This window comes from Cetorhinus maximus, chromosome 17 (genome assembly GCF_964194155.1).
Source record: "Cetorhinus maximus chromosome 17, sCetMax3.hap1.1, whole genome shotgun sequence".
Classification (NCBI taxonomy): Eukaryota; Metazoa; Chordata; class Chondrichthyes; order Lamniformes; family Cetorhinidae; genus Cetorhinus; species Cetorhinus maximus.
The window spans coordinates 105,507,029-105,532,553 of NC_135895.1; the positions used below are offsets into that span (position 1 = coordinate 105,507,029).

General features: G+C 44.2%; 1 protein-coding gene across 1 annotated transcript; it reads left to right on the forward strand.

Annotated features, from left to right (window-relative positions):
• Positions 1-215: 215 nt before the first annotated feature.
• Positions 216-10,646, forward strand: LOC144692672 (regulator of G-protein signaling 4-like). Its single transcript, XM_078561767.1, has 5 exons — positions 216-338; positions 1,298-1,405; positions 3,266-3,327; positions 7,339-7,505; positions 8,906-10,646. The coding sequence occupies exons 1-5, from the start codon at positions 295-297 to the stop codon at positions 9,083-9,085; spliced, it is 561 nt and encodes a 186-aa protein (XP_078417893.1). The 5' UTR covers positions 216-294; the 3' UTR covers positions 9,086-10,646.
• Positions 10,647-25,525: the final 14,879 nt, after the last annotated feature.

Here is a 25,525-nt window from a genome sequence, read left to right on the forward strand (position 1 = left end):
TACAGCTTCTCAAAGGTGTTGGGACACAATTCAAGGTTGTAATTTCTGGTAAGAGAAATGAATTGTGGCTGCTCACTGCATCATGATTGTCTGACTGTTGACTTTGTCTGTTAATCGTCATCATCACTGCCGGTTTACTGCAGTGGCTGTCATTGGCCAGCTGTTTGGCCCGTGTCCACTGAACACACCGTATAAAAACCCTGTCGCTGCAGAGAGTTGCATCAGAAACCAAAAGCTGAAGTGAAGCATTGCCATAGAACTGACACTGGTCAACAGAGACTGATTAATAACAACATGTGCAAAGGACTAGCTGCACTGCCTGCTACTTGCCTAAGAAGGTATGTCTTTAACTATTTGGAGTTCAGGTCTCTTTTTGTGCTTATATTTCCAGCAACGTTCTCAAATGCAGTGTGAAACATGTGTGTATTTTATGGCCTTTAAATGACCAGGTGAGCAGGTTTCAATAGAAGAAAGGTGGGAAAGTTTGTGGCAATCTAGGTTGAATTATTCAGTGAATTGCCTAGCTCTCATTTATATGGGAAAGGCACAGAGAGGTGAATGAAGTTAGGACCTGCAAGGACACCTATTTAATAGCTTCTTTTAAATATCAATTTTAAAAAGCAGGGAATTCAGTTCAACAAGGCTTTAGTCCTCACCATGAGTATAATGATAGATGTTACTGCTGTAAATCCCTCCGAACTGTGTATTTTTTGATAGGCCCTTTATTAGACTCTTGCCTGTTGTGACATGTTTATTTCCATGAATGCAATATTAGTTCTTTGAAGGCTTGAATTCAATGAATGAAAATAATTGATGTTAAAGAATTATCACTGCACTGACTACGTTCCTTTTGTCGTGTCTTAATAATAGCTTGGCATTAGCAACAATAAACACCAAGAATGTGACAATTGAAAGAAAAATCTGTGTTTTTCCTTGGAATATTTTCTTACACCTATAGTTAAAGCTATTTCTGTCTGATATGTTTACTCATACCTACAACAGCCCCTGTAAGAGTCTGGTAAAGCCTTAAAGAGTTCTGCTCCACTTTGTTTTAATACTGAAAGCCGGAAATAATGAGTCTTATATTACAGAACAATGTAGTAAAGTACTATTGCTTTAAGTATAATATATTCTGTATGTTCATTGAAATGCATTACCACTGATATATTTAATTGTGCAAGATGCTCAGAATTAGTCAATGGACTTCAGTGTTTGTCAGGTTTCAGAGTTGTTGGTGATATTTGTTTAATAGGCATGTGCTTCTTTTCTTAATCACATTTATGTTGATTCTACACAGCGCAAAGGACATAAAGCATCGTCTTGGCTTCTTGCTGCCAAAAGCAGAGACATTGAGTGATCACAGCTCAGCACCTGTCAAGAAGGACAAAACAGGTTCAACTCACAGGTAATTGTCTCCCTGAAACCATTTCAGACACCAGGCAATGCCCAGTTTTGCACTGCTCTTTAAAATGTGATGTACAGATGCAATGAGAAGAAAAGAAGCTTCATCTGTATCTGTGTTTTTCTTTATTTCTTGCTTCCATTTTTTTTTAAAAAGACATGCTGTGAATCCCCATGCTAGTTTCTATGAATACAAGCAAGCCATTTGGGTCCTGCATTATTCCCCTTTTCATGCCACTCTTTGATCTCCCTTGGCCAGCTCTTATCCAGCCACAAATCCATGACCCTCACCCCAGGAGAAAGTCACATGATTCATTACTCTCAAAGTCAAGCGAGTTGAAAAAGTCAATATTAAAAAGTCAAGTAGATTGATTTTACTCGTGTTCCTTGAAAACCAGTGAGACCGATCAGATAATAAACAACTGAATGGACAGAGTGGAGTGGAGTTCGCATTTTATTCTCACCCCCCACCTCCCAACACTGGTTGCCTAGTTCACTGGTGATAGAATGCCCCTTATATATACAGTCAGGTTTTCTTATGTGTCAGCCTGCTACAGAGGTGTGAAGAGCACACCTTAATCCATTCATAAGAAGATAACTTAAGTGGAACCCTCTTCAATATCACTGTTGTTCTCAAATAAAATGCTGCACCGAACCTATCCTTACTGGCTACCTGCTCATTGATAATGATACTATTTGGGTCTATATCACCAATTATTCAACAAATATAAAGAATCTTACTTACTATCTTCAGTCATCCTGGTACAATGTGAAGGTTCAGTATTGCCCAGGAGCATTACTGCGCCCTGTCTTTACAAAGAACTCCTGTTGAATTTTGACCATATCAATGGATTGAGGCAGTTACAGTGAGAAGGATGAGAATAATCTGAATGTAGTCTTCATGTAGTACTGTGACAGACTGGAGAGGTTTCATTTTCCCCCTGGAATTTCCAGTAATATGGAGCTAAACTGAGCACGTTAGGAGAGCTGAGAAATACCACTGCAAACTCATAAAGAGCAAAAATGTGTTTCCTTACCCCACCCCACCCGCCCGGCCCCAACCACCCTCTGCATCTATGTTCTCTCCTTCTCTCTGGAAGGCATTTACTCTTGTTGGAGTATGGTTGCAATATTGGCCTCTGCAGCTCGCTGGTACCTCACCTAACCAGCCATTCATTACCTGAGGCCAGGCAACGAGTGTCTCTTCAACTGGGGTGGAAGGAGGGGGAGTGGGGAAACTAGCCACAGAGGGCAGCACCTTTCTAATTGTTGATTATTCCCATTGCTTTGCTGTTCTTTGTAGATATCAACAATAGCACAGATAGCTATTGGTAAAGCAATGGGCTAGTGAGATGAACAGCCTGACCTTAACTCTATGCAAGTGAATAGGTTTTGAGTGAGTTCAAATTCCACTTTTTAACTACTGGGATCTGACTGGCTGTTAACGAACAAGCTATGTTGAAGAATCATTTTCGTACTGAAGAATTGTTAGAACATCAGATGAATAATTTATGTCTTTGCCATTTTCTACATTCTGAGAAATGTATCTATTTCTGTGCATCTGAATCCAATTTCAATGTACAATGTTGTCATGAAGACCAATGAAAAAATACTTTTAAATGTGGGATTGGCACATTTGCAGAATTTTCTCTGCAGATTCAAGGGATAGATAAATGCACATTAATTCCTGTTGAAGGTGGTTATTTACATTCCCAAGGAAATAATTTTTAAGCTATGGTTTTACGTTTATTTTATACAATCACCTCACCAGTATTGATCAGTTGGATGAAATCCTTTGGGATAGTCTATAGTGTGAATAGATTTGGCCTCTAATTGATTATTCTCTTTCTCTTTCTCTGATTAGACTCAATAATGAAGAAGTTAAGAAATGGGGTGAATCTTTGCTACAACTAATATCTCATAGACGTAAGTAGATCTTTAAAAAAAATCACACTTGCTAATATTGACATATTATTTGCCAATATTTAGTGCTACAGGATTTGCTTCAAAACAAAGCAAAGTCCTGGCAAATGGAAGCACCTGGAAGATACATCTCAATAAATTGATGTATAAGCCATTAGGTTCTGAACTATTATCAGCAAAGCCCTAATAACCTGTCCAGTCATTAATTTCAGGCGGTTAATATTGCAGTATACAAAGCCTTTCAGAAATCACAGTCTTTGTAAGAAGTCATCATTTATTGTTAAAAAGCTTCTCTCTAGTAATTATCCAAAATCCCAATAGCATGCAGTTATTAAAATTAATTACCATATACCTTCATTTAAGATTTATATTCGCCCTGATAAAAAATATTCAAACTGTTTGTGGTAATAAAATGATCCAGTTTTCTCATGTGGCTGTCAAAATTAGAGTTTAAAATTAACTGCCCTCTTTCTACAAAGCTTCTAATGCTTTCCACTGGAGTTATTGATGTATAACACTGGCATTATTGAGGCACCTCAACGAGACTGTTGTTTTATTCCACTGAGGTTATTGTGGTAACTCACTGGGGTTATTGAGGTATTCCACTGGTCAGGCAGCTCATTTCATTGCTTAAATTCGTTTTTAACAGGCCTTTGACAGTTCTGCGGGTGCATAGCCGACTCAGCTGCGCCCCCGCCGAACTGGAAATCTGAATGACGTGCGGTGATGTCGGGGTGCCCGCCAAAGGCTAGCGGACCCCACCCCCGCTCGCCAACTGGAGAATTCAGTCCCATGTGTAAACTCTTGCCACGAGATCTCTGGCAAGCTTCGTCCTCACTTTGAGGGATTGCTAGAGAGAGAGAGATAGAGAGAATGATCTTATTAAGGTTATCAAAATGCTCTGTAGGATTTGAACCCAAATGGTTGCTTAGAAACCCAACCTGCATTCAGAAACATGACAAAATCAGCCGACTTACCTAATTGTATTTTCCAGCATAACTCATTTTTTTAGACAAGATACAATGTTATTTCACCAGGACATGCTTATAATAATTGGCATCAGTTTATATCACTACAGAGAATGAGTTCAAAAATAGCCTTGAGAAAAAAGGAATCAATTGCTAAATGCTGAGAATCTACACCCATTTAAGCATAAATTTAAATTTATTTTTTATTATCAGTTAATCTGGCACTGTTTCTATCCTCAAGTTAAGGACTTAATTCCAGGAAGGAAAGAACTCTGGCCGGAAGAACAAAAATCACTGGAAAAACTCAGCAGGTCTGACAGCATCTACGGAGAGGAACACAGTTAACATTTTGACTCAAAACATTAACTGTATTCCTCTCCGCAGATGCTGTCAGACCTGCTGAGTTTTTCCAGCTATTTTTGTTTCTGTTTTTGTTTCAGATTTCCAGCATCCGCAGTATTTTGCTTTTATGCTTAAAAGTGTGCTGTCTTTAAAAAAAGATTCTATCCAGTCCTTCATGATTGGAGGGAAGTGGGCTGAATGTTCCTGCCCATTGGAGGCAGGCTGGGAGGTGGGAGGGCTGGCAAAATGATAGGGAAGGCATTGGGAGGAGTGCCCGACATCTTCCTGCTGCCAGGGTATGTTGCCAGCAGTGCCCAACTGAGCTACCTAATGGCCCAATTAAGGGCCACTTCCTGGCCCTGGCCATTTTGCCCACATCAGGAGCATCCACCACCATATGGGGATCCCGCCAGGTAAACCCTGGTGGCCTCATTGTTGCTTTGCGGGTTTGGCCCTCCTTGATGGATGCTCCCTGTCCCACAGAAGGGGCCCCTGGCTGAATCGGTTACCCTGGGCCTAACATGATAATGGTGTGCCACAAGATGACTGCCCGCAGAGTCTGGCCCCGACTTCCTCAAAGAAAATTACATGTTTTTGAGGGTGCCTCGGCCTTGAGGCACACACTCAGCCTGGTGGTGCAATGCCAGCAATGACCACCGCTAGCTGATGAGGTTGCTGAGATTGGGCTCAACCTCCTGATTGGGTTGACAGCTCTAGGGGCCAGGCCACTGTCCTCAGTTGGATGGAGACCTTTGAAGAGGTCTCCAGCAACAAAATGTTGCCCCAAAATCCTGTCCACTGAAGTGGGTGCGACTCCCACTTTGGGACCCGGCAGCAGGATTTCCAGCTCCTTCAGAAGATTCGGTCCAGTAAATACTATTGACGGTATCTTCTCTTACTGGCTCTGGTAGCCACACAAAAGCAGAGTCAGGCTTTTTTGGCAGTTACTTATTCTTGGGAGCCACACCTTTGCCTCAAGCTAGTCATCAACTTGAATCCATACATGTGTATTTTCCCAGTGGACACTGGATAGTGGGAATATTGGCCCCCACTTTCTAATTGGGAGACCCTGGGATCAAGTTTTGTGAACCCACTGATGTCTGAGCTAGAATTGGTAAGCCCACAATAATTTAACCTGAAGCCTTCCCGTGCTGTTTAACTTGCTCTCACACGTTGCATCTACCCACTGAGTCCCTGGTGGGTTGGGTTTTTTAAGAGGCCCTGTCTTCTAGTGGGAGTGTTCTTCTGGTTTTTCTCTCTTCCCCAGACCAAAAAATATATGATTTATCAAATGTTTTATCTTTAAAAGATGGTGTCCTTTAAAAGAGAAACAAGCTGATGACCATTTTTACTTGTAGTAGAGGAGTAAACTCTGGGTTATGTGTAGTTTTTTACAGCGTGATTAGAAGTCACATAGTCCAACATTCGTTCATCTGGTGACAAACTGCAGCTGGCACTTCAAAGTGAAGCCTAGGTCCTCCCTTCCCTCACTGGCTGCAAGAAATGGGATGCAATGTTTCATCTGGCAGCCCAAGTTTAGTCACCAGGGAGCCCCACACAACTCAGTGCCAATGAGAGACCTTCCCATGCTCCAGACTTGATGTACGTGTAAGCAGTCAGCTCTGGAGGCCTATAGGCAGGACGCTTGTTTGTGTTATCAGCTGTCCTGATCATCAAGGGCCATGTGGCAGATGCTACTTCACATCTGGGTAACTGGCCTCTTGGGATTTTACTGTCAGCCACAGAACAGCCTTGCTTTGATTCCCAACAATCTATTCAGAGGCATGGTCACCATAAGGGTCACTTACTGCTCAATCCTTCTTGGACAGAATCTATGAACTGATGTTATATTCATATATAGAGTGCATTAAGAGTTGTTTAAAGATGTGTGCTTGAGTGCAAATGAGCAACAAGTCCCGATGTGCTTTCCTATTAGCTCTGCAGCCCAGTCTTGTGCTTAGTCTTCCAAAACAACTGAAGTTGCGAGTGAATGTGAATAAAAAGCCAGGTTCCAGAGGCTTGTTTTTTAAAGAGCTGAATTATAATTTAACATCACTGTATTTTTTTCTACTTCTGTTTTAAATTGTCCTTGTACACTTGAGCAGATTGCATGCCCTAATTGGCAGTAAATAGGTGAAATCAATGATATTTTTATTTGAAAGGAAAACAATAGGGTATGTGCAAAGAATGGGAAGCAGCGTTTTACTACGATTTGTTATCCCATCCATTCAGAGGCAAGTGACAAAGGACCTTGTCCTGCTTTAGTTGTTGCATTGTACAATGGACTGTTAATGAAAATCTGGCATCCCTGTTTCTCAAATTGCATTTACTGATTGACTGGACCAAATAAGCACAAAACTGACATGTTGGGGTAGTTTGGCTTTGTGTGATAGTGTTAGAGGGCAAATTGCAAATGTGTTTCTTCACCCGACACTTGAAGGTAGAAATTACTGCTGCAGTTGATATCAATGTATCAAATTCCCCTCTCTCTGCTCTCTCAACTGAAGTGTTACCCCATTTAACATAACTGAGTTAACACCTCTGTCAAAATAAAGTAAGGTGTTATTTGATGCAAGCACATTAGGCATTTGTGCCAAATTCTGCCTTCTGTAATTTCTACCCTCTAATTGTCCACTAACTGCTGGTAAATTGTCTATTCGTTTCTGTTAAAGCACAAGGCTTCTCATTTCCTTCTCCCCCTCAGATGGCCTGGTCGCATTCACTGAATATCTTCAGTCCGAGTACAGTGAGGAAAACATCAAGTTCTGGCTGGCGTGCGAGGAATACAGAAAATGCAAGTCCCCTGCAAAACTGGCCTCCAAGGCAAAGAAGATTTTCAATGAATACATCGCAGTCGAGGCTCCCAGGGAAGTAAGTCTGCAGTCATGGAGGAAAATTTGGTGGGATAGACATTTTAGTTGGGTAAGCATCTCAAAAGAGATGGATCAAAGGTGGGGTAGTCAATGGAGTTGATGCCCAGATTATTATGAGCTGACCTATGGGGTTGAATAGCCGACTCTTGTTGTGCTATTTACTTGTTCCTAGAAAACGTGTGGCCGAAGATGGAGGCCCAGTTCTCCCGATAAATTATTCCTTGGGCCTCTTCTCCATTATACAGGCGAGGTGGGATCCAATATTCCCCCACCCCAGTGTGTGTTTTAGATTGGAGAAGGATTTTTAAAAATAGAACTTGGTCATACAGCACCTTACATCCTCTGGAAGTCTCAAAGCATTTCGCATCCAATTAATTACTGTTGAAGCATAGTCACTGGTGTAATATAGGAAAATACAGCAACCGTTCACACAGCAAGGCCCCACAAACAGGAAATGTTTTGGTGTCGTTGGTTGAGGGAAGAATGTTGGCAAAGACACCAGGGAGAAATTCATCAAATAGTGCCATGGGATCTTTTACATCTATCTGAATGGATGGAGCCTCAGTTTAACTTTGCATCCAAAAGTATCACTTTCAACAATGCATCACTCCCTCAATGTTGCACTGAATTGTCAGCCTAGATTATAAACTCAAACCTTGTGTAGGTCTTGAACATTTTAACACAAGATGCAGAAATTTATTTTTCATTTAATATTTTGGTGAGGCACATTGATACAGTTCTCAGTGAAAATTAACCCCAAGGTTTGATATTGCATGCATATTTAGAAGAAAACCACCTCTAATCTGCCTCAGCAATGTGCCTTAGCCCAGCTTCAGAAGAGCATTCCCAACTTGCTAGCATCATATCTTTCCATCTCTCATGACAGACAATTGTATGAGCTGCATGTCTAAGAGTGGCAGTTTAATGCCAATTTGTGTGCAGTCTTGTGTTGTGTACCTGTGTCCAATAAGGACCAGTCACAAGGTGATATGGAGAGACATTCACAAAGTGGATCATTTTATCCAACAGTCTAGGTTGGTTTCAAATGCAGGTTGTGGAGGTGACAGGGCACTGAGATACCACATGGTGCCAGCCAGAGAACTATTCTTCCCCCGAAAACACCAGCCAATAAACTACCATTAAAATAATGCTATAGCTATACTGAAGATGAATAAATGACCATGGTCATTACTGTTTGTAGCTTTTATTGTCCACTATATTTATTGTTTAATAGAGATGTACTTATTGAAATTATTTTTATCATGATAACTTTGGGATTATAATAAAGCACAATAACAGAACTTGCCAGTAAAAATACCCCCTTTTGCTTCTCAGTTTTGAGTAACAAAGTAGAATTAGTGTTGTGGTATTGACATACTTTTCCTTTTGGACTTTCAGGTGAACTTGGAGTCCCAGGTCAGAGAAAAGACCAGAAAGAATATCCTTGAGCCAACTTCTTCTTCCTTTGATGAGGCACAGAGCAAGATCCAAACCTTGATGCAGAAAGACTCTTACCCCAGGTTCCTCAAGTCAAAGATCTACTTGGAATTACTGAACCAAACTCAGGCAAGAAGTTAACAAAATGGCAAACACAAGAGCCTTTGACGTCTGACCCACAACACTCACGTGCTTGGTTTACCAGGACTATCAACACAAAGTTGTTGATTATGTGATAAATAATGTCAAAATACTTGTTAGATCATGTTTAAAGGAAAGGTCCAAACTCTCCTTGTCACTGATAGTTATAGCAAATAAATTTGACCAAAACAACACTTTAATCCCCTAAGAATGAAGTTATCATTTTTGTACCATTGCAGCAAAAGATAAGTGTAAAATATTTCAATTTTCCCCAGTAGTATTTATAAATAGTAATAACTATTTTGTGGCGCCACCTTGTTTTGTGTTCATCACAATTTTATACACTGGAATAAGGCAGAGTAATGCTGTCATTGATATCAGGAGATATGAACAAGTTTCCTTTGTCAATACTATGAAATAAATTCAACACACATGTTTGCCACATGTTTTATTTTCAAGTAGGTTTCAATATTAGTTTTTTTTTACTATTTATTTACCATATGTATACACTGACATAATACCAATACTGAGATGTCCACTCTCTTAGTACTTTCTCTTTTATCTTCTATGTAGTGTCTTTAAACTATAGATTGCGTTGTAGCTTCAGGAATCTGAGTCAATCCTTTACATTTACTGTGGAACAGATTGAATAAATAATGAAATGCACAGCAAAGTTGCATTCCTAGCAGTACCACATTGAAAGACCAAGGAGAGCAGGTTCATGGGGACACCATCACTTCCATCAATATCCCATCTTGGACACATGTCATCATTCATTCACGGTGCCTGGGTTAAAATGCTTGAACTCCCTACCTAACAGCACTCTATGAGCACCTTTGATACATGAATTGCAATAGTTTAACAAGAAGGCTCACCACCAACTCCTCAAGAATGTAAAAAAAAAATTGCAGGCACATAATTGTTTCCTAGATATATCCATCATTAAAACATTGAATTAAACACATTATAGCATGTCAACTGACCACATTGGTTGTCTTTTCCAGTTGAAAAGCATTGATAGAGTTCTTTTAGAAATGCAACATGATACAGTCTGGAAATCATCCTGTTCTATTTTACATGCAACCTACTTGAAACCAGTTTTGAAGTTTTGACACATGTTTACACCACAGTGTAAGATTCCTCAACTCGCCACAAATGTGTTACTGCACAAAACAGAGTGTCTGATGGGTGAAAATGGTCCATGGAAGCAACAATCTTTCTTGTCCTGTATGTTTGTCAAGAATATACTTGTGTACACTGAATTCAACTGTGGAGTTTGATATATCTGAGAATAATTTATTGTATTTCAGGATTAATGTGAAAGTTATTTTTATATGCATAATATTCAGTACTGTTGAATCCTGAGTATATCTAAGCTGCTATGGCTGGCTGCAGTGTGATGTACTTATGAGGACTAAATAATGACAGAATTCTAAGTTTAGTTTCAGATGTAGAGTTATTGTAAGAGCCACTATTGGTCTTATATATTTATTGCCTAAATTATAGTGCATGTAGATTTCTTTTTGTTTTGAATACACAAATAAATTATGTTTCATATTAACCTACTTGAAATTACTATTATTTTACAAATCTAATCCCTGGCATGTGTGACAATGACTTGTCTTAATCTGGATTTGTTCCAGCCTTGTCTCCTCTCTTCCTGAAAGTGGTGACTTTTGTTGGTATGATTCAATGAGAAAAGATGGGAGACAAACAAAGAGAAAGATGATAGCAAGAAAAAGGGAATGAAAACCTTAAAGAGGGAAGGAGATAGAGAGACAGATAAAGAGCGAGTGAGGGAGACAGAAAGAACATGGCTGATTTTAATTTAGCCAAAGGAAGGAAGAAATCTCTTGACAATCCTTTGATTTCTTGGCCAACAATATTACAAGACAGTTACTGAGCAACAATAGTTTCAAGATGGCATTGGTACATTTACTGCCCTGTTTATATTGGTGATGTGGCTGGCACTATTTTGGGTAGGGCACTGAACAGGACATCCCAGAGAGCCACCTGTTTCTGGGGGTCAGCCTCATTTCGTAAAGAGACAGAACAAGAAGTGATTCACACCTGGCTGAAGACGTAAGGTTGTTGAACTTTCTCTGTATCTGAGTGCTCTCAAATCTCTCCCTAGGCTTGTTGCAGACACTGCCTGGCAACTCTGCTTTCACTTGGGAGCTCAGCAGTTCCAGCTGGACCACTACTGCTACATATGGGAAATTTGCAAATGATGCACCACCCTGTCTCCCCAAAGCCTTTTTAACATCTACAAGGCACAAATGAGGAGTGTGATGGAATACTTTCCACTTGCTTGGATGGGTGCAGCTCCAACAAAACTCAAGAAGCTCAACACCATCCAAGACAATTAAGCAGCCGCTTGATCAGCACCTCATCCACCATCTGAAGGATCCATTCCCCCCACCACTGGTGGGTAATGGCTGCTGTGTGTGCCAAGTGCAAGATGCACTGCAGTAACTTGACAGTACCTACCAAACCCTGACCTCTACACCTAGAAGGACAGGGACCATCTTAAAATGAGGGCCACAGGAGTAGAAATCCATAGGAGAAGAGGGCACACTGCTTTCTTTGCTAGCATGGATTGTGAACAATAGAATTGGTGTACAAATTATGGAAGTGGGTTCAATGCCATATGGCTTTGTCCAAGCATTAGATCTCAGGCTTGCATGCAAAATAATGTCCAAGTCTCTGCAGATGATGAGATAAGAATGTGGATAGGAATTAATTGCTCAGCCAGAGAAGCATGCACTAATTGAAACCATTTCTAAATCCTGTGTATGAACAAATGGAGACCAACTGAAATGAGGCAGGCAGTCTCCGTGCACTGTGATGCTTGCTGAAGATACGGTGAGAATACAGCATGCTGTATTATATATTCTGATCTAATTTAAAGTGTCAGGTGTGGTTTCATTGGTAGAAACCTTGCTGCTGAATTAGAAGGATGTAGGTTAAAGTCACACTCCAGAGTCTTGAGCACAGAACCCAAGCTAAGACATTGTATTTCAAATGAGACTTAAAATGGGGCTTTGCTTTCCCCCTCAGGTAATGATCCCATGGAAGTATTTGAAGAAGAGGAGGGGGTTTCCTGACCATTATTTATCTCTTGACTGAGATCATGAGAACAAGTTATCTGGTTATTACTGCATCACTGTTTGTGACATCTTGCTATATGTGCAAATTGGTTGCTCTGTTTTCTACATTACAACAGTGATCACACTTCAAGAGGTATTAAAGCACTGTCTTGTGTCCTTATATCATAAAAGGGACTTTCTTTCTTCATCCATGATGAATGAAAATGTGTCTAATGGACTTTCTAAAGCGCAAGCACCCATCCTCACCACTGCTAAGAAATATCGGTCTTTCGAATCAGTAAAAGATTGGTCTTATCCTTTCTGCTGCTACTGGGTATGAATAGGACCCTTTCTTCCCCTCTCTCTTAGGTAGGTGCATTTCTACATCAATGTACATAGCCTCATGTAACCATATAATTAATAACATTGAATGGATCCTTTCCTCAGGCATCAGTGCATTTGCACCCTATCCCTGGAATGCAGTGGCACCAATGACCTTTTGTAGTAGAGAGTGATTTTTCAACAGAATGTGTCATGTTGCAAAAGAATCAAGAATGCCCCAGGCTGAGTATGTCATAGAATCAGGTTCAATTGGCCTCCAGAAACCTCTACCATAGCAGCGAGGCAGATGGGTTTGCCTGCTTGGTGTTCTGGATGTACTCCCTTTGTCCCATATTTCAATCACTCTGGGTGGATCTGAGCTGTTTCCTCCTTTCATCTTCACCCAGCACTTCAGAAAAAAAACACAAGAGATCCTGACAATTGATAAATAATGTGTGGGGAAACATTATTGGTCTTGTATGCTTTCCTTTACCTTTCAGCTTTTTGTAAAAAAGCAGCTTGCAGTAATATAGTGCTTTTACATATGAACATACGAATCAAGAGCAGGAGTAGGCCATTCGGCCCTTTGAGCCTACTCCACCATTCAATAAGATCATGGCTGATCGGCCTTAACTCCACATTCCCACCTACCCTTGATAACCTTTCACCCTTTTACTTATCAAGAATTTATCTGCCTCTGCCTTAAAAATATTCAGACGCGCCACTTCCATTATCTTTTGAGGAAGAGAGTTTCAAACACTCACAACCCTCTGAGAGAAACAAAATGGGCTGAATTTTCCCAGAATTGCACCAAGTGCGGTAGTGAGTGGGTAAAATGGAATCCGATGGAAATGGCGGGTTTTACGCCGTATCTTCTCGAGCCCACCACATTATATATTCACTCCCGTGAAAAATGCCGTTTCCATGGCGGGCAGGCTCTTATTCACCCGCTCACCATCACCCCGCTGTTGCATCACGCTGGCCGCCATCTTTAAAAGGCAGCCGCCAGCAAAGCGTTCATCACCACCAGCTCTTCACCGCTGCCTGGGAGACATGACCAGCAAAGGAAAAAAGACTGCAGCCCCCTGCTTCAACAACAGGTCCCTTGACTGCTGGATGCTGAGGAGGCCCGATGGGATGTGCTCTACCCCCGCTCTGGCCGCAGGATGGTCAGCAATGTCACTAACCCGGCTTGGGAGGCGGCGGCAGTGGTGGTGGTCAGCGCAAACACCCTGCAGAGGAGGACAGCCACCCAGTGCCGCAAAAGGATGAATGATCTCCTCAGTTCCCACAGGGTAAGTCACTCTTTTAATCACTCCCAACTCACACACTCACAAACTCATCACACACCCACAGGACCCTCACTCACTGCCAGTGCAAGAGACATCGCCATTCACTCTCTCACACACACAGTCATTGTCCTCATCCCGTCCATGGGACCACTCACCACCCACAAGGCCAGGGGTACTTATCATCTGGCCCGGCAGGTGTCCTGATACACTCTCCCCATCTCTATCCATGCAGGACAAACTGGCTCACAACAGGAGGGAAAGGCCGCAGACAGGTGGGGGGATGCTGGAATTTAAAGTTCTGACAGAATTCGGAAACAGAGCCATCCAGCTGGCCGGCGATGACCGGGACCGGTCCTGTGCTGATGGTGAGGTCGGCGCTGCTCTACCAAGTGAGGATCCAACAGTGCAACATCCATCAGATAACCATGCTGTGAGTGATGTGTCCTGTTTCACAGGCCACTGCCATGCACTAATTATCTCCCCTTGCTTTCACAGGCACATCTGGGAAGCAGCCGACAGAGTCCATGACCCAGGGCCTCCAATCAAGCTCTGAAGAAACCTCTGGAGAGGAATCTGAAGGCACCTTCCCTGAAGTCCCATCACAGCGTCACCCACACCCTCCACCAGCGCAGAGACACACACCTCGGTGGGACCTAGCTTTAGAGTAGCCTCGAGATCACAATCTGGTGATTTCTGATCCACTTTCTGATGCACAGCAGGTGGAGGCAGGGTCTCCCCAGGTTCTGGCACTCGAGGATTGCTGGAGGCCAGAACATTGCTGAATCCGAGTCAGATGATGAGCCTCTGGACTCGGTCAAGTCACAGTTGCTGGAGCTACAAAGGCAAGCTCAGGAACATCAGGAAGGGATGTCCGCTGCACTCCTCAGATTGCAAGGCACAATGGAGGAGTCTGTTCACCTCCACTCTGAGGTGATAGCGCCAGCATGTCAACACACCAAGGTCAACACTGGCAGGATGGCAGTCGCCATGGAGACCTTGGTCCAGGATGTCACTCGTGCACTGCTGCGTGGACTTAACTCCATTGCTGATGCCATAGTTGGCCTCCAACAGTGTGTACGTGAGGGGGCTGCTGGGCAGCTCGATTTCACTCCAGCTACCCCTTCCGCTCACAGAGTCAGCCAGGGGCCCTCGGGCACCCATTGGGAGGAGGATCAGCAAGTGCCCACTCCAGGGCCATCCACCCAGGCGACTCTGGGAGTGACTGGCCGATCTGACTCCCTCTCCCTGTGACCTCCGCAGATCCAGCTTCACAAGCCGAGGAGGGTGCCACTGCCACACAGCAGGACCCCGAGAGCAGACCGGGCACCCCAAGTCTGGGCCCTCCAGTGGAAGCCTGCCAAAGTCATCACAGACAGGGCATCACAGTCAGCAGGCTGCCTCCACCTCTACTGTGGATGTCCAGGGAGCACTGAGACGTAGCAACAGGGTTAGGAAAGTTAAGGAGAATTAGTTGCACAGCCTAGGAACCCATATTAATCACTTGCACATAATGTTCACTGTTGTCAATAAACTCCCAAGAATGTCTCCCTGCCTATGGCTCCTTGTTCTGATGAGCAGTGTTCATGTCACTCAGATGTGAAACCTTTCTGCACAAGATAAAGGCAGGTGTCTCAGTCCAGGGCCTCTTCCCTGTCTCTGTGCAGCCTTCAGACCACAGTGATGGTGCAGCCTCACACTCCCTGGAAATATTACTGATACCTGCACCTCGGCGGTGCTGGTCATTGCTGCCAGAATGTAGTGGGCAGGCACCACAGAGTTCTCTCATTCTCTCTGTGTGCACTCAGCACCTTTAAGGTGGGGCTGGCCCCCATCACACCAGCACCTGTGACCAGTGATGCTGTGCACCAGCTCCTGAAGGGCTGAGGTGCTGAAGGCAGGCACAGCATCAGATGCTTCGAAAGTTTCAAGGCTGCGTCTCTGAGATGGCCCTGATCACAGAGCACAAGCGAGCTGCCCTTGGCGAGAAAGGAGTCAGACATTCTTAGATGCTATGTGAAGATCTATGGAGTGTCCTCACTGCATGTTGACATCATCCTCCTGCGATCGAGCAACAGTGAGGGCTTCCACTGCATCTCCATGACAGGAGCATTCTCACGGAGGGTGTTGGCGCTGAGATAAGCCAGACTGGAGTCAAACATTCACAACTGTGATGTGAGGATCTACGGGGACACCTCACTGCACATCGTCATCGTCATCATCCTGCACAAACCTGGCAGCTTTGAGGACCTCCCGAGTATGCCTACCTCGTCTAGCCAGTGTGAGAATCTCATCCCCGTCATTGTCACCACCAAGGACCCCTTCACCCATATCTCCATCAGCGTCCTCCTCATCAGAGGGGACATGCAGCTCCTCCATCTCCTCCTGAGCCAGCTCCTCTCCCTGTTGCAGCACCAGGTTGTAAAGGGCGCAGCAGACAATGATGATGTGTGACACCCTCTGTGGACTGTATCGCAGGGCTTCACCAGACCGGTCCAGGCACCGGAACCTCATCTTCAGCATCCCGATGGTCTGCTCCACCAAGTTGCGAGTTGCTGCATGAGTATCATTATACCATTGCTCAGCTGCAGTCTGAGGCCGCCGTATGGGTGTCATCAGCCACGGCCTCTGCGGGTAGCCCTTGTCCCCAAAGAGCCAACCTTGCAGCTTCTGTAGACCCTGGAAGACTGCAGGGATCTGCGAGCGACTCAGGATGTAGGCGTCGTGGATACTCCCTGGAAACCGTGCACATACCTGCAGGATGCATTTCTGGTGGTCGTATACCAGCTGCTAATTCAGTGAGTGGAAGCCCTTGTGGTTGATGAAGTCCACTGAGTGTAGCGACGGAGACCTGAGCGCCACATGAGTGCAGTCAATCACACCCTGCACCTGTGGGAATCCCAAGATCTGGGTGAAACCAATGGCTCTTGTATCCTGGCTGTCCCAGTTCCGGGCGACAAGTTTGTGTGCCATGGAGAAGATGGCATGCGTGACCTCACAGATGCATTTGTGGTTGGCGGATTGTGAAATCCCACAGCTGTCACCTGTGCAGCCCTGAAAGGAGCCACTGGCATAGAAATTGAACACCGCGGGCACTTTCACAGCCACTGGCAGTGGATGCCCTCCATGTCCCTTTGGCGCCAACTCCTGCAGTAAGTGGCAGATATGAGCCACGAAGTCCCTAGACATGCGCAGTTTTTGGCGACATTGGTTCTCAGTCACCTACAGGATTGGCAGGTGGCGTCTATAGACTGTGGGCGACGCCAGGCGCCGACCAGCCACTGCTCACTGTCGCTCCTGGGCAGCATGTGCGGGAGCTCCTGCTGCCCCTTCTTCCTCAGGTTGCTGCTCCTGCCTTTGTGCAGCCAGGAGCCTCAGCCGCTCTCTCCTCCATCTTCTCTGCTCTCTGTAGGCCATCAGGCATACAGCTATGTCACCAGGACCCATGATCCTGATGTGGTCCTCCTGCAGCATGAAAGTGAGAGAGACGTGGTTATCATGGCTGCACTTAGCACCTTAGTCAGATAAACTGTTTTTATGATGTTGATTGAGAAATAAGTACTGGCCAGAGCACCTGGATCAATCCCCAGTTCTTTTTCAAAGTAGTGCCATGAAATATTATGGGATAATAACGCCAGGAGATATGGGCCTTCTGTTTAACATCTCATCTGAGACACAGTACCTCAGTGATGCACTGGCGTTTAGCCTTGATTTTTGCACTCAAATCCCAGGGTGGGACTTGAACCTGTTAGGGGGAAATTAAAAATGCTAAAAGAGAATACAGTAAGAATTTACTGAAAAACCCTTAAAATCTCTAGGCAGACATGGCTGCTAAACATATTAAGAGTTGACAATTACCAGATGAACATTTCACAGCCTTGAGAGTCAGACTGGAGACACAAGAAAGGACGTAAGGTAGATTAGGTGTACTGCCCTCTCACATAGGGAAGGGGCAGATAGTTTTAGCTTAGACATGGGAAGACATACAATAGACAAAGAGGGGGCTTTGATGAAACACAAACCGCCTTGAGTTGTGGGAACCAAGGTCTTTGTCTACGTGTTTTAATTTTGATTGGATAATATAATTATGTATACATCCTTTAGAATAACTGGCTGGCAAAATCACCTGTTTATGTACTCAATATGATAGAGTTAGCATGGGGCCGGTGTATCGGTTACCGATTGGATGTATTCAAATATACTCAAATGTATTATGATAAGAAAAAGTACAAAAGTGATGAAATGTAATTAATCTGGGAGTTGGGTCTTCATTCTTCGGAATGATTGCGGCTCCCTAGCATATGCTTGAATAAAACTGGTTAAAAGGAAACCCGAGTCTCTGTGGTCGCTGTGGGATCGGACAGTGTAACTTCTCCTCTTCAACTGGCCTGTGTGGTAGTTGCAGAATTGGAGGGAGTACCTTCTTCAAACCCATAAGCCTCGATCTCTGAGATGAGAATACTATCAGCTGAGTCATGGCTGACACCTTTTTCCCTTTTCTTCTCTCCTCTATCTCCATTTGAATTTCCCAATTGACCAATGAAATTGTACATTTGCTGTCACGGGTCAACATCCCAAGTGGGAGAGGCTCCAACATTTGTATCTATTTTGTGATATTTATGTGAGACAGGAGTACACCTAATCTAATCTGCTATTTCAAAAATATCACCAATGAGAGCAAGGCTCAAGTGGTTTATTAGATAGAATGACAGAATTTACAGCACAGAACCAAATCATTCAGTTCACCAGGCATATGGCTGGGATTTTCTGATCCTGGCATGGTGGGACCCGCCACAGGAGATTTAGTGGCCCAGCCATAAGTCCATTGACTTTTGGTGGGAGCCGATGATCCCAGCAATGGGCTGAGTGGAAAATCCCTCCCTATGTCAGTGCTTATGCTCCACATGAGCCTCTCCCCACTTGATTTACTTCATTTCACCCTTCACCGCATATCAATGTTGCTTCCATTCCTTAATCATTTGGTTATGTAACAATGAATTGTGCCTCATGATTCAAATTTTCATATTTTCCAAAAGAATGAACAAAATTATTCTCTTCCAGGCATCATTCATATTTTAGGATATAAACCAAACAATTTAGGTTGGATTTTCATGGAGGAGGTGGGAAGGTCCCGACTCAGCAGACCCGTCTCCTTTAAAAAGGCTCCTGCCCACCATGTTTTTACTCCTGGGAGATAGGGTAGAATGGAGTCAGCAACTGTATCAAAATAGCAGGCTGAACAGATGGCCTCATTGTGAACACTTGGCTGAGCTCCAAAAATATCTAATGCACTTACATCTTAGCAAGCAATATTTATACAGTTGCAGAAGGGAGGTAAAGATTTGTTTGGCTGATGCCTCTGTTACCTTGCAATTACTTGCTGTTTCTTTGAAGAGTTTTTTTTCACTGCATGTGTGTTTATTTACATGAGATTAAGAAGTCTGAAGTGGATAAAATCTTCTGCCATTGATAATGTGAATCACTCTGATTAATTGACAGTTTTAGGACACAGGAAGAGGGCCAATGTAATTCAATGGGAACGTTGAGTGCTTTTTTTTTGGTTGATGACACGAGATTAGGTTTTCCCCATGGTTCACGATTCCTCTGAGAGGCTGTAAACCACCTATAAAGTGCCTAACTCCACCAAAATTACACTGGGAGGTTGGACTGCCCACCCCCACAAGGGCAGGAGCACTGCGTGCAAGTTAGTTATCCGCAACCCTTATCATCTGCTGGCAAAAATTACCGGAAATGGGAATAGGGGCTGGAATCCAGGAATTGGGTCCCGCTCACCATTTTGAAAGGGCCCCCGACTTGGCGAAAATCCGGGCCTTTATCTGCATTTGAAATTGTGAAGGCTTCCTGATACTAATTCATTTCAAAGAATATGACTCATTCACCAGTGTAGGATATTGAAGCACATTTTCTCACACAACTACGCTTATGATATTGTATTGTTATTTTTATCCAGAGTAGGAAGTTGAGAAATTCAATGTGCAGGGCAGAAGAGATTTGAAAATCAAACAGGAGAAACTTGATATTCAAAGAGTTCATAATCCCCAGCTTTGTTTATGCTTTTCCAAATGGTCACACTCTAAATGTCCAGTTTGGGCTGATAGCAGATAAATTGTGGGATTATCTTGTTGAAGCAGTTCTCATCAATGTATAATCCCACGGGGGTTTTACCAGAGCTCATCCAGCCAAGGGTAGGATGTAAGTAATAATAAATGCTCCACAACCTGATGGAAGCGAAAGAAAGTTGTCTATCAGCATATGCAGACCAGTGGATGAGCTGATTACTGCACTTTAAGTGACGGTAAATGCAGGCGATGTTTAATGCTACAGATTCATGCCCAGAATTTTACATCACACGGGTGGGTGTGCGCCCAGCCTGTCCGACTGTGAAATAGTGCGAGATGATGTCGGGCGAGCATCTCAATGTCACCGCACGCTCGTGTGATATCTCACTTGGCAAGCACGCGTGGCAGTCGGAAGCGTGCCCACCGACAATTAAGCCTATTAAAGAGGCAATTGAAAGCGATTTTTCATGGCCCGTCCACTTTTATGGTTGCACACAGCACTCCTGCCCTTGTTGGCCCCATTGTGGGTGTGGGCAGTTCAACCCCCGCCCAATGTGATTTTGGTGGAGTGAGGCACCTTCTCTAAGTAGAGGTGGTTTACAGCCTCTCAGAGGAATCATGAACCATGGAGAAAGCCTAATCCCATGTCATCAGCCAAAAAAAAAGCATTCAACATTCCCATTGAATTACACTGGCCCACTTACCATGCCATAAAACTGTCAGTCAATCAGAGTGATTCACATTATCAATGTCAGAAGATTTTATCCACTCCAGACCTCTTAACCTTGTGCAAGTAAACACACATGCAGTGAAAAAAACTCTCCAAAGAAACAGCAGGTTATTGCAAGGTAATAGAGATGTCAACCAAACAAAATTTTATCGGCCAATCGGCCAGGCAGCCTTTGAATTTTTCCTCAATCCTCGATCCAGGGCAGGATGAAATCTCCATGGGAAATAAAATAAAAAAAGCTACCTGGGGACTGTTTTTTTATGAGGTATGCTTTCAAGTGCTTTATTGTGCTGCATGCACATATTTTGCAGCATTTTTGTTGCCTCGTTTATTCGATGGGTGTTTGCAGCTCCCTGAGGCACCTGTCTGTCTTCGGGGAGCTCAGTGGAAGCTCTCGCCAGCACCCACTGTGAGGTCAGCAGCCGCCCTCTTCCTACCTCCAGCGGCAGTGTTCAGCCTTTCTCAGCGTGTGTTTCAGGCTGGCTGGCTGTTGATTGGCCAGCCAGCATGAAATCACAGGTGGGGGCCAATCACTGTCGGGGACCTGTTTGCCGTCTGCTCTTGGGCCCGCCGATTGCACATGCCCCACGAGGGAAAAATTCAGGCCCATGAGTTAATGCTACAGTTCCTCCTCAAAATGCTATTTAGCAAGCTCTTATTACCATCTCGTTCTTTCCTGTCCTCTGGGTTTCTGAGTCATGATAAAATACCCACTTTCTCCATACCTGACCCCAAAGCAAAATCAAAGCAGAACCTTACTGCGGGAATTCAACAATATGCTTCAGCAATTTTCTTTCATTACTTTGGCACATTTCCCTATCCCTCTGTTTTTCTACATCAACAACCCATTTCAGCTGGAGAATTGGCGAATTGCAGTGATATTTTCATAATGATTAAATATGTTTACTTTAATTCTTCAATAAATAACCTAAATGTCATACCCACTTCCATTCTGCATGCAGACACATCACACAGCTGCTCATGTTGAGCTGGTAGTAAGCCATTGAATTTCAAAGGAAGGAATAAATCAATAAAGAATTTGCCTTTCATTCTGTTAGTTTTTTCCCCCCGGAACCAGCCTGCTGTTACTTCACTCTGTTGAAAATACAATTTTTTGTTTACTTTTGTACTGTAATGTTTAGCAGCCTGAGTCAAAAATGATGGATTAACGATTAGGAACTTGAAAATTAGGAACTGATGCATTGGAGGGAGCTTAGAGAGGGCGTCAGGGATAAATCCAAGGCTTAAGCTTTAAGAAAGATTGATGGGACTGAATTGGAATGTTCAGAGGATCCAACGAGATGCTGAGAGAAATGAACTGTGAGCACAGAGTTAGAGGACAAAAAAAATCAAGAAATGTCAAGCAAAACTTGAGTTGGTGACATTGGGGGTAAAATTGCTCATAAGAGAGGAGACAAAAACTGCAACGTCAAATCTAGCGATCAGTACATGTCCTGCCCACTCATAGTTTCCATTGGCCTCAATAAAACTGACCAACGGGCAGGGCATATAACTGGCAGGAGATGCCATACTGTCTGTTTTTCATCCGCACTCAAGGCAAATTTCACCCCCAATACTTTTCCCATAGACAATAGCCATTGGACAGATTTGCTGAGAGAGCAATTTATGCTGTGGGCCAGAATTTTGATGTCGGCGTGCAGGGGCGGGCCCGAGACGCTGACATGCAAAATGATGCGTGATGATGTCGGGTGTGCATCCCGGCGTCATCGCGCGTCATTTAGACCTTTCGGTCGGCAGGCACGCACCAGAGTCAGCTGCGCGCCCGCCAAACTGCCAGAGGCTTGTTAAGGCCATTAGGAAACTAATTTAGATAATTAACTGGGTTGATTGTCCAACCTTATGATTGGCGGGCAGGCCAAGAGCCCAAGCGGCCTTCACATTTTTCAGAAAACCTCATCCACAGGGGGAGGGGGGGATGAGGTTTCCTGAAGGTTTAATAAAATCAATAAATACATTTTGCTAAATTGACAAACATGTCCCATGAGGGAACATGTATAAATAATTTTCCTCTTTCTTTGTTAAAACGTTTCAATATGTACTTAATCTCCGTGAGACAGCTTCATGCCTCAGGGAGATATCTGCGCTCTTTTGTGCACATGCGCGACTCTCCCTCCTTCCCCCACCTGAACAGGTAGCGCTTGGTGCTACCGGCCGTAGCCCATGTAAAATGGTGGCGTGCAGCTGATCTCGGGGGGCAATCGTCTCTGCCCCCGCCCCCGCCCCCGCTCGCTCCCAACCGGCCTGCCCGGCACGGAGAAAATTCTCCCCGTGCTTATTAATATTTTAAAATTAAGGTCAGCAAACATCTACTCTTCAGCTGGAGTGAGGCTTAAAAGAATAAACATAGGGTGGGATTGTCCCAGATTTGCATTAAGTGCGGCAGCAGGCACGGAAAAAGACCTTTTACCCGCTGGCTGCAATGGCGGGTTTTCGCACCGTATCATCCCCTTCCTGCCTCACTAATAATGCAGCCACAAGAAACATGCCCTCTCGCTAGTGGGCGGCCTCCAATTTGTCCGCCACGCCATCACCTCATTGCTTCCTCACGCAGGGCACCATATTTAAACTGCAGCCGCCTGCACACTTCTCAATACTTGCAGCCCAGGGCTTCTCTGGTGAAGACATGGCCCCAAAAGCCAAGAAGAATGCAGTTCCCAAAATCAGTGACACATCCCTGGTACACCTTCTGGACACTGTGGTGGCCTGCGGCGATGTCCTCTATCCCCACTTTGGCCGCAGGAGGCCCATCAATCTCAGCACTCCAGTTTGGGAGGTGGTGGCAGAGGTGGTCAGTGCCAATTCTCCGCACAAGATGTTGACCATCCAGTGCAGAAAACAAATGAATGATCTCATCCATGCCACCAGTCTAAGTCAACCACCTCGTCACTCTAAACCCTCACACTCACAGGGCCATCACACAGTCACTGGCATCTCACTCACTGCCAGCTCAAGCGATCTCACCTCTCACACTCGCACTCACACCCTCACATCTCCACCTGGCCTCTCTCCTCTGGAGACTGCCTCCTCAGCCCTCACCATCTTGAGGCAACTTGCACAGATCAACCTGCGCCCCCACACACACCCTGGGATACTCCCCTTCCCCAGTACAGCCCTCGTCCTGCAGCCTCTTCCCTTGCCTGAGGCCACTTCTTCCCCTTCCCCAAGCAGGCCTTAGCCCTGCAGCCATTGAAAACCCATCCCTGCCTTATGGCTGGTCTGGTAGATAGAGACCTCCCCATAAGAACCTCTAAAAGTGATGTGGTGCTGCCTGTGAAGTCTGCTGCTGATGGCCACGAGTGCTGCCTGAAGTAAGGTAGGCAAACAAACAGCTCACCAGGTGCATGTAGCTTATGTACAGTTGTAGAATGTGTTGGTGTGATGCTAGATGATGCAGCATGGGGCGATGATTCTGGCGAGCAGGGCTTATAATAAGATGCTAAAGTATTGAAATTAAGTTCCTGACATGCGGCGACGCCATTTCTGGGTGGAGCAGACAATTACAGACTGGTTTCCCGATGGCGTAAAACTGATTTTTGGTCTGTTTGCCATAGTATCCACTCTTGGCCACCATGATGCCCTCCTCCAACAGAATTGGATGTTTCTGGCCATAGAGGGAGAGCATATGGAACTTTCGGGGGAAAATTAGGTTTCTTAGCTCCTAGCAGATTGCAGAACTCACCTCGAAGAAGGCAACTGAAAATTGTAAGTCATCTCATCTAGAGGCTAGAGGCTCCTTAACATCACAGGACAGGCTGACTAAGTCCACCTTCAAGGGGCTATTTTGATCTGACTTGCTTTTAATTGTGAATGAAAAGAAAATGGAGCTTGTACCTGTGACCTACCAGCCTGTGAAGACGAAAGGAGATAGATAATGTAAGGTTACGTACTATGCAATGGAAATAAAGTCCAGCATGGGGGATACCTAGTCATTGTAAAGGTAGAAATTGAAACTTCAGAACAAAAGAATGAGGAGCAGGAGTAGACTATGCAGCCTGCTCCACTATTCAATAAAATCAAGGCTGAACCTTCGACATCAACTCCACCTATTCACCCTATTCCCATATTCCTTGATTCCCATAATGCCCAAACATCTATCGATCTCAGTCTTGAATATGTTCATCAACTGAGCATCCATAGCTCTCCAACGTAGAAAATTCCTAAGATTTGCAAAATTTGAGTGAAGAAATTTCTCATAACCTCAGCCCTAAATGGCTGCCCCCTTATCCCAAGGCTCTTCAGACAGGGGAAATAGCCTTATTGCATCTATCCTGCAAAGAAGGATGTTGTATGTTTCAATGAGATCACCGCTCATTCTTGTAAGCTTGAGAGAATATAGGTCCATCATTCTCCCCTCATAGGATAACATTCTCAAACTTGGAATCAGTCTAGTGAGCCTTTGGGCTCACTCTGGCAGCCAAACATCCCTACTCCCAGCCCTTGCAGTAAAGTCTAACATAGCATTTGCCTTCCTAATTGCTTGCTGCATCTGCATGTCAACTTGCTATGACTTGTGTACGAGGGCATCCAAAACCCTCTTCATACCAACAATCAGGGAGCATTTTGGAATGTATACTTTTAAAAATTGCTTTAAAATATTCCTTGCTATAGTTAAGAGCAGTAATTTAGTGCAGTTTGTTTAATGCAAAAGTAAATGGGATTATTGAATGATAGAATAGTTACAGCAAAAATGAAGGCACTTAGCCCATTGAGTCCATGCTGGCTTTCAGCAAGACCAATTCAGCTAATCCCATTCTCTCACCATTACCCTGGTGAGAGTGATCCTCAGGCGTTTATCCAAGTTCCTTTTTGACAGTCACAATTGAATCTCCCTCCACTACATTCCCAGGTAGTTGATTCCAGACCTTAAGCACTTGCTGTCTAAGAATTGTTTTCTCATGTCACCTTTGGTC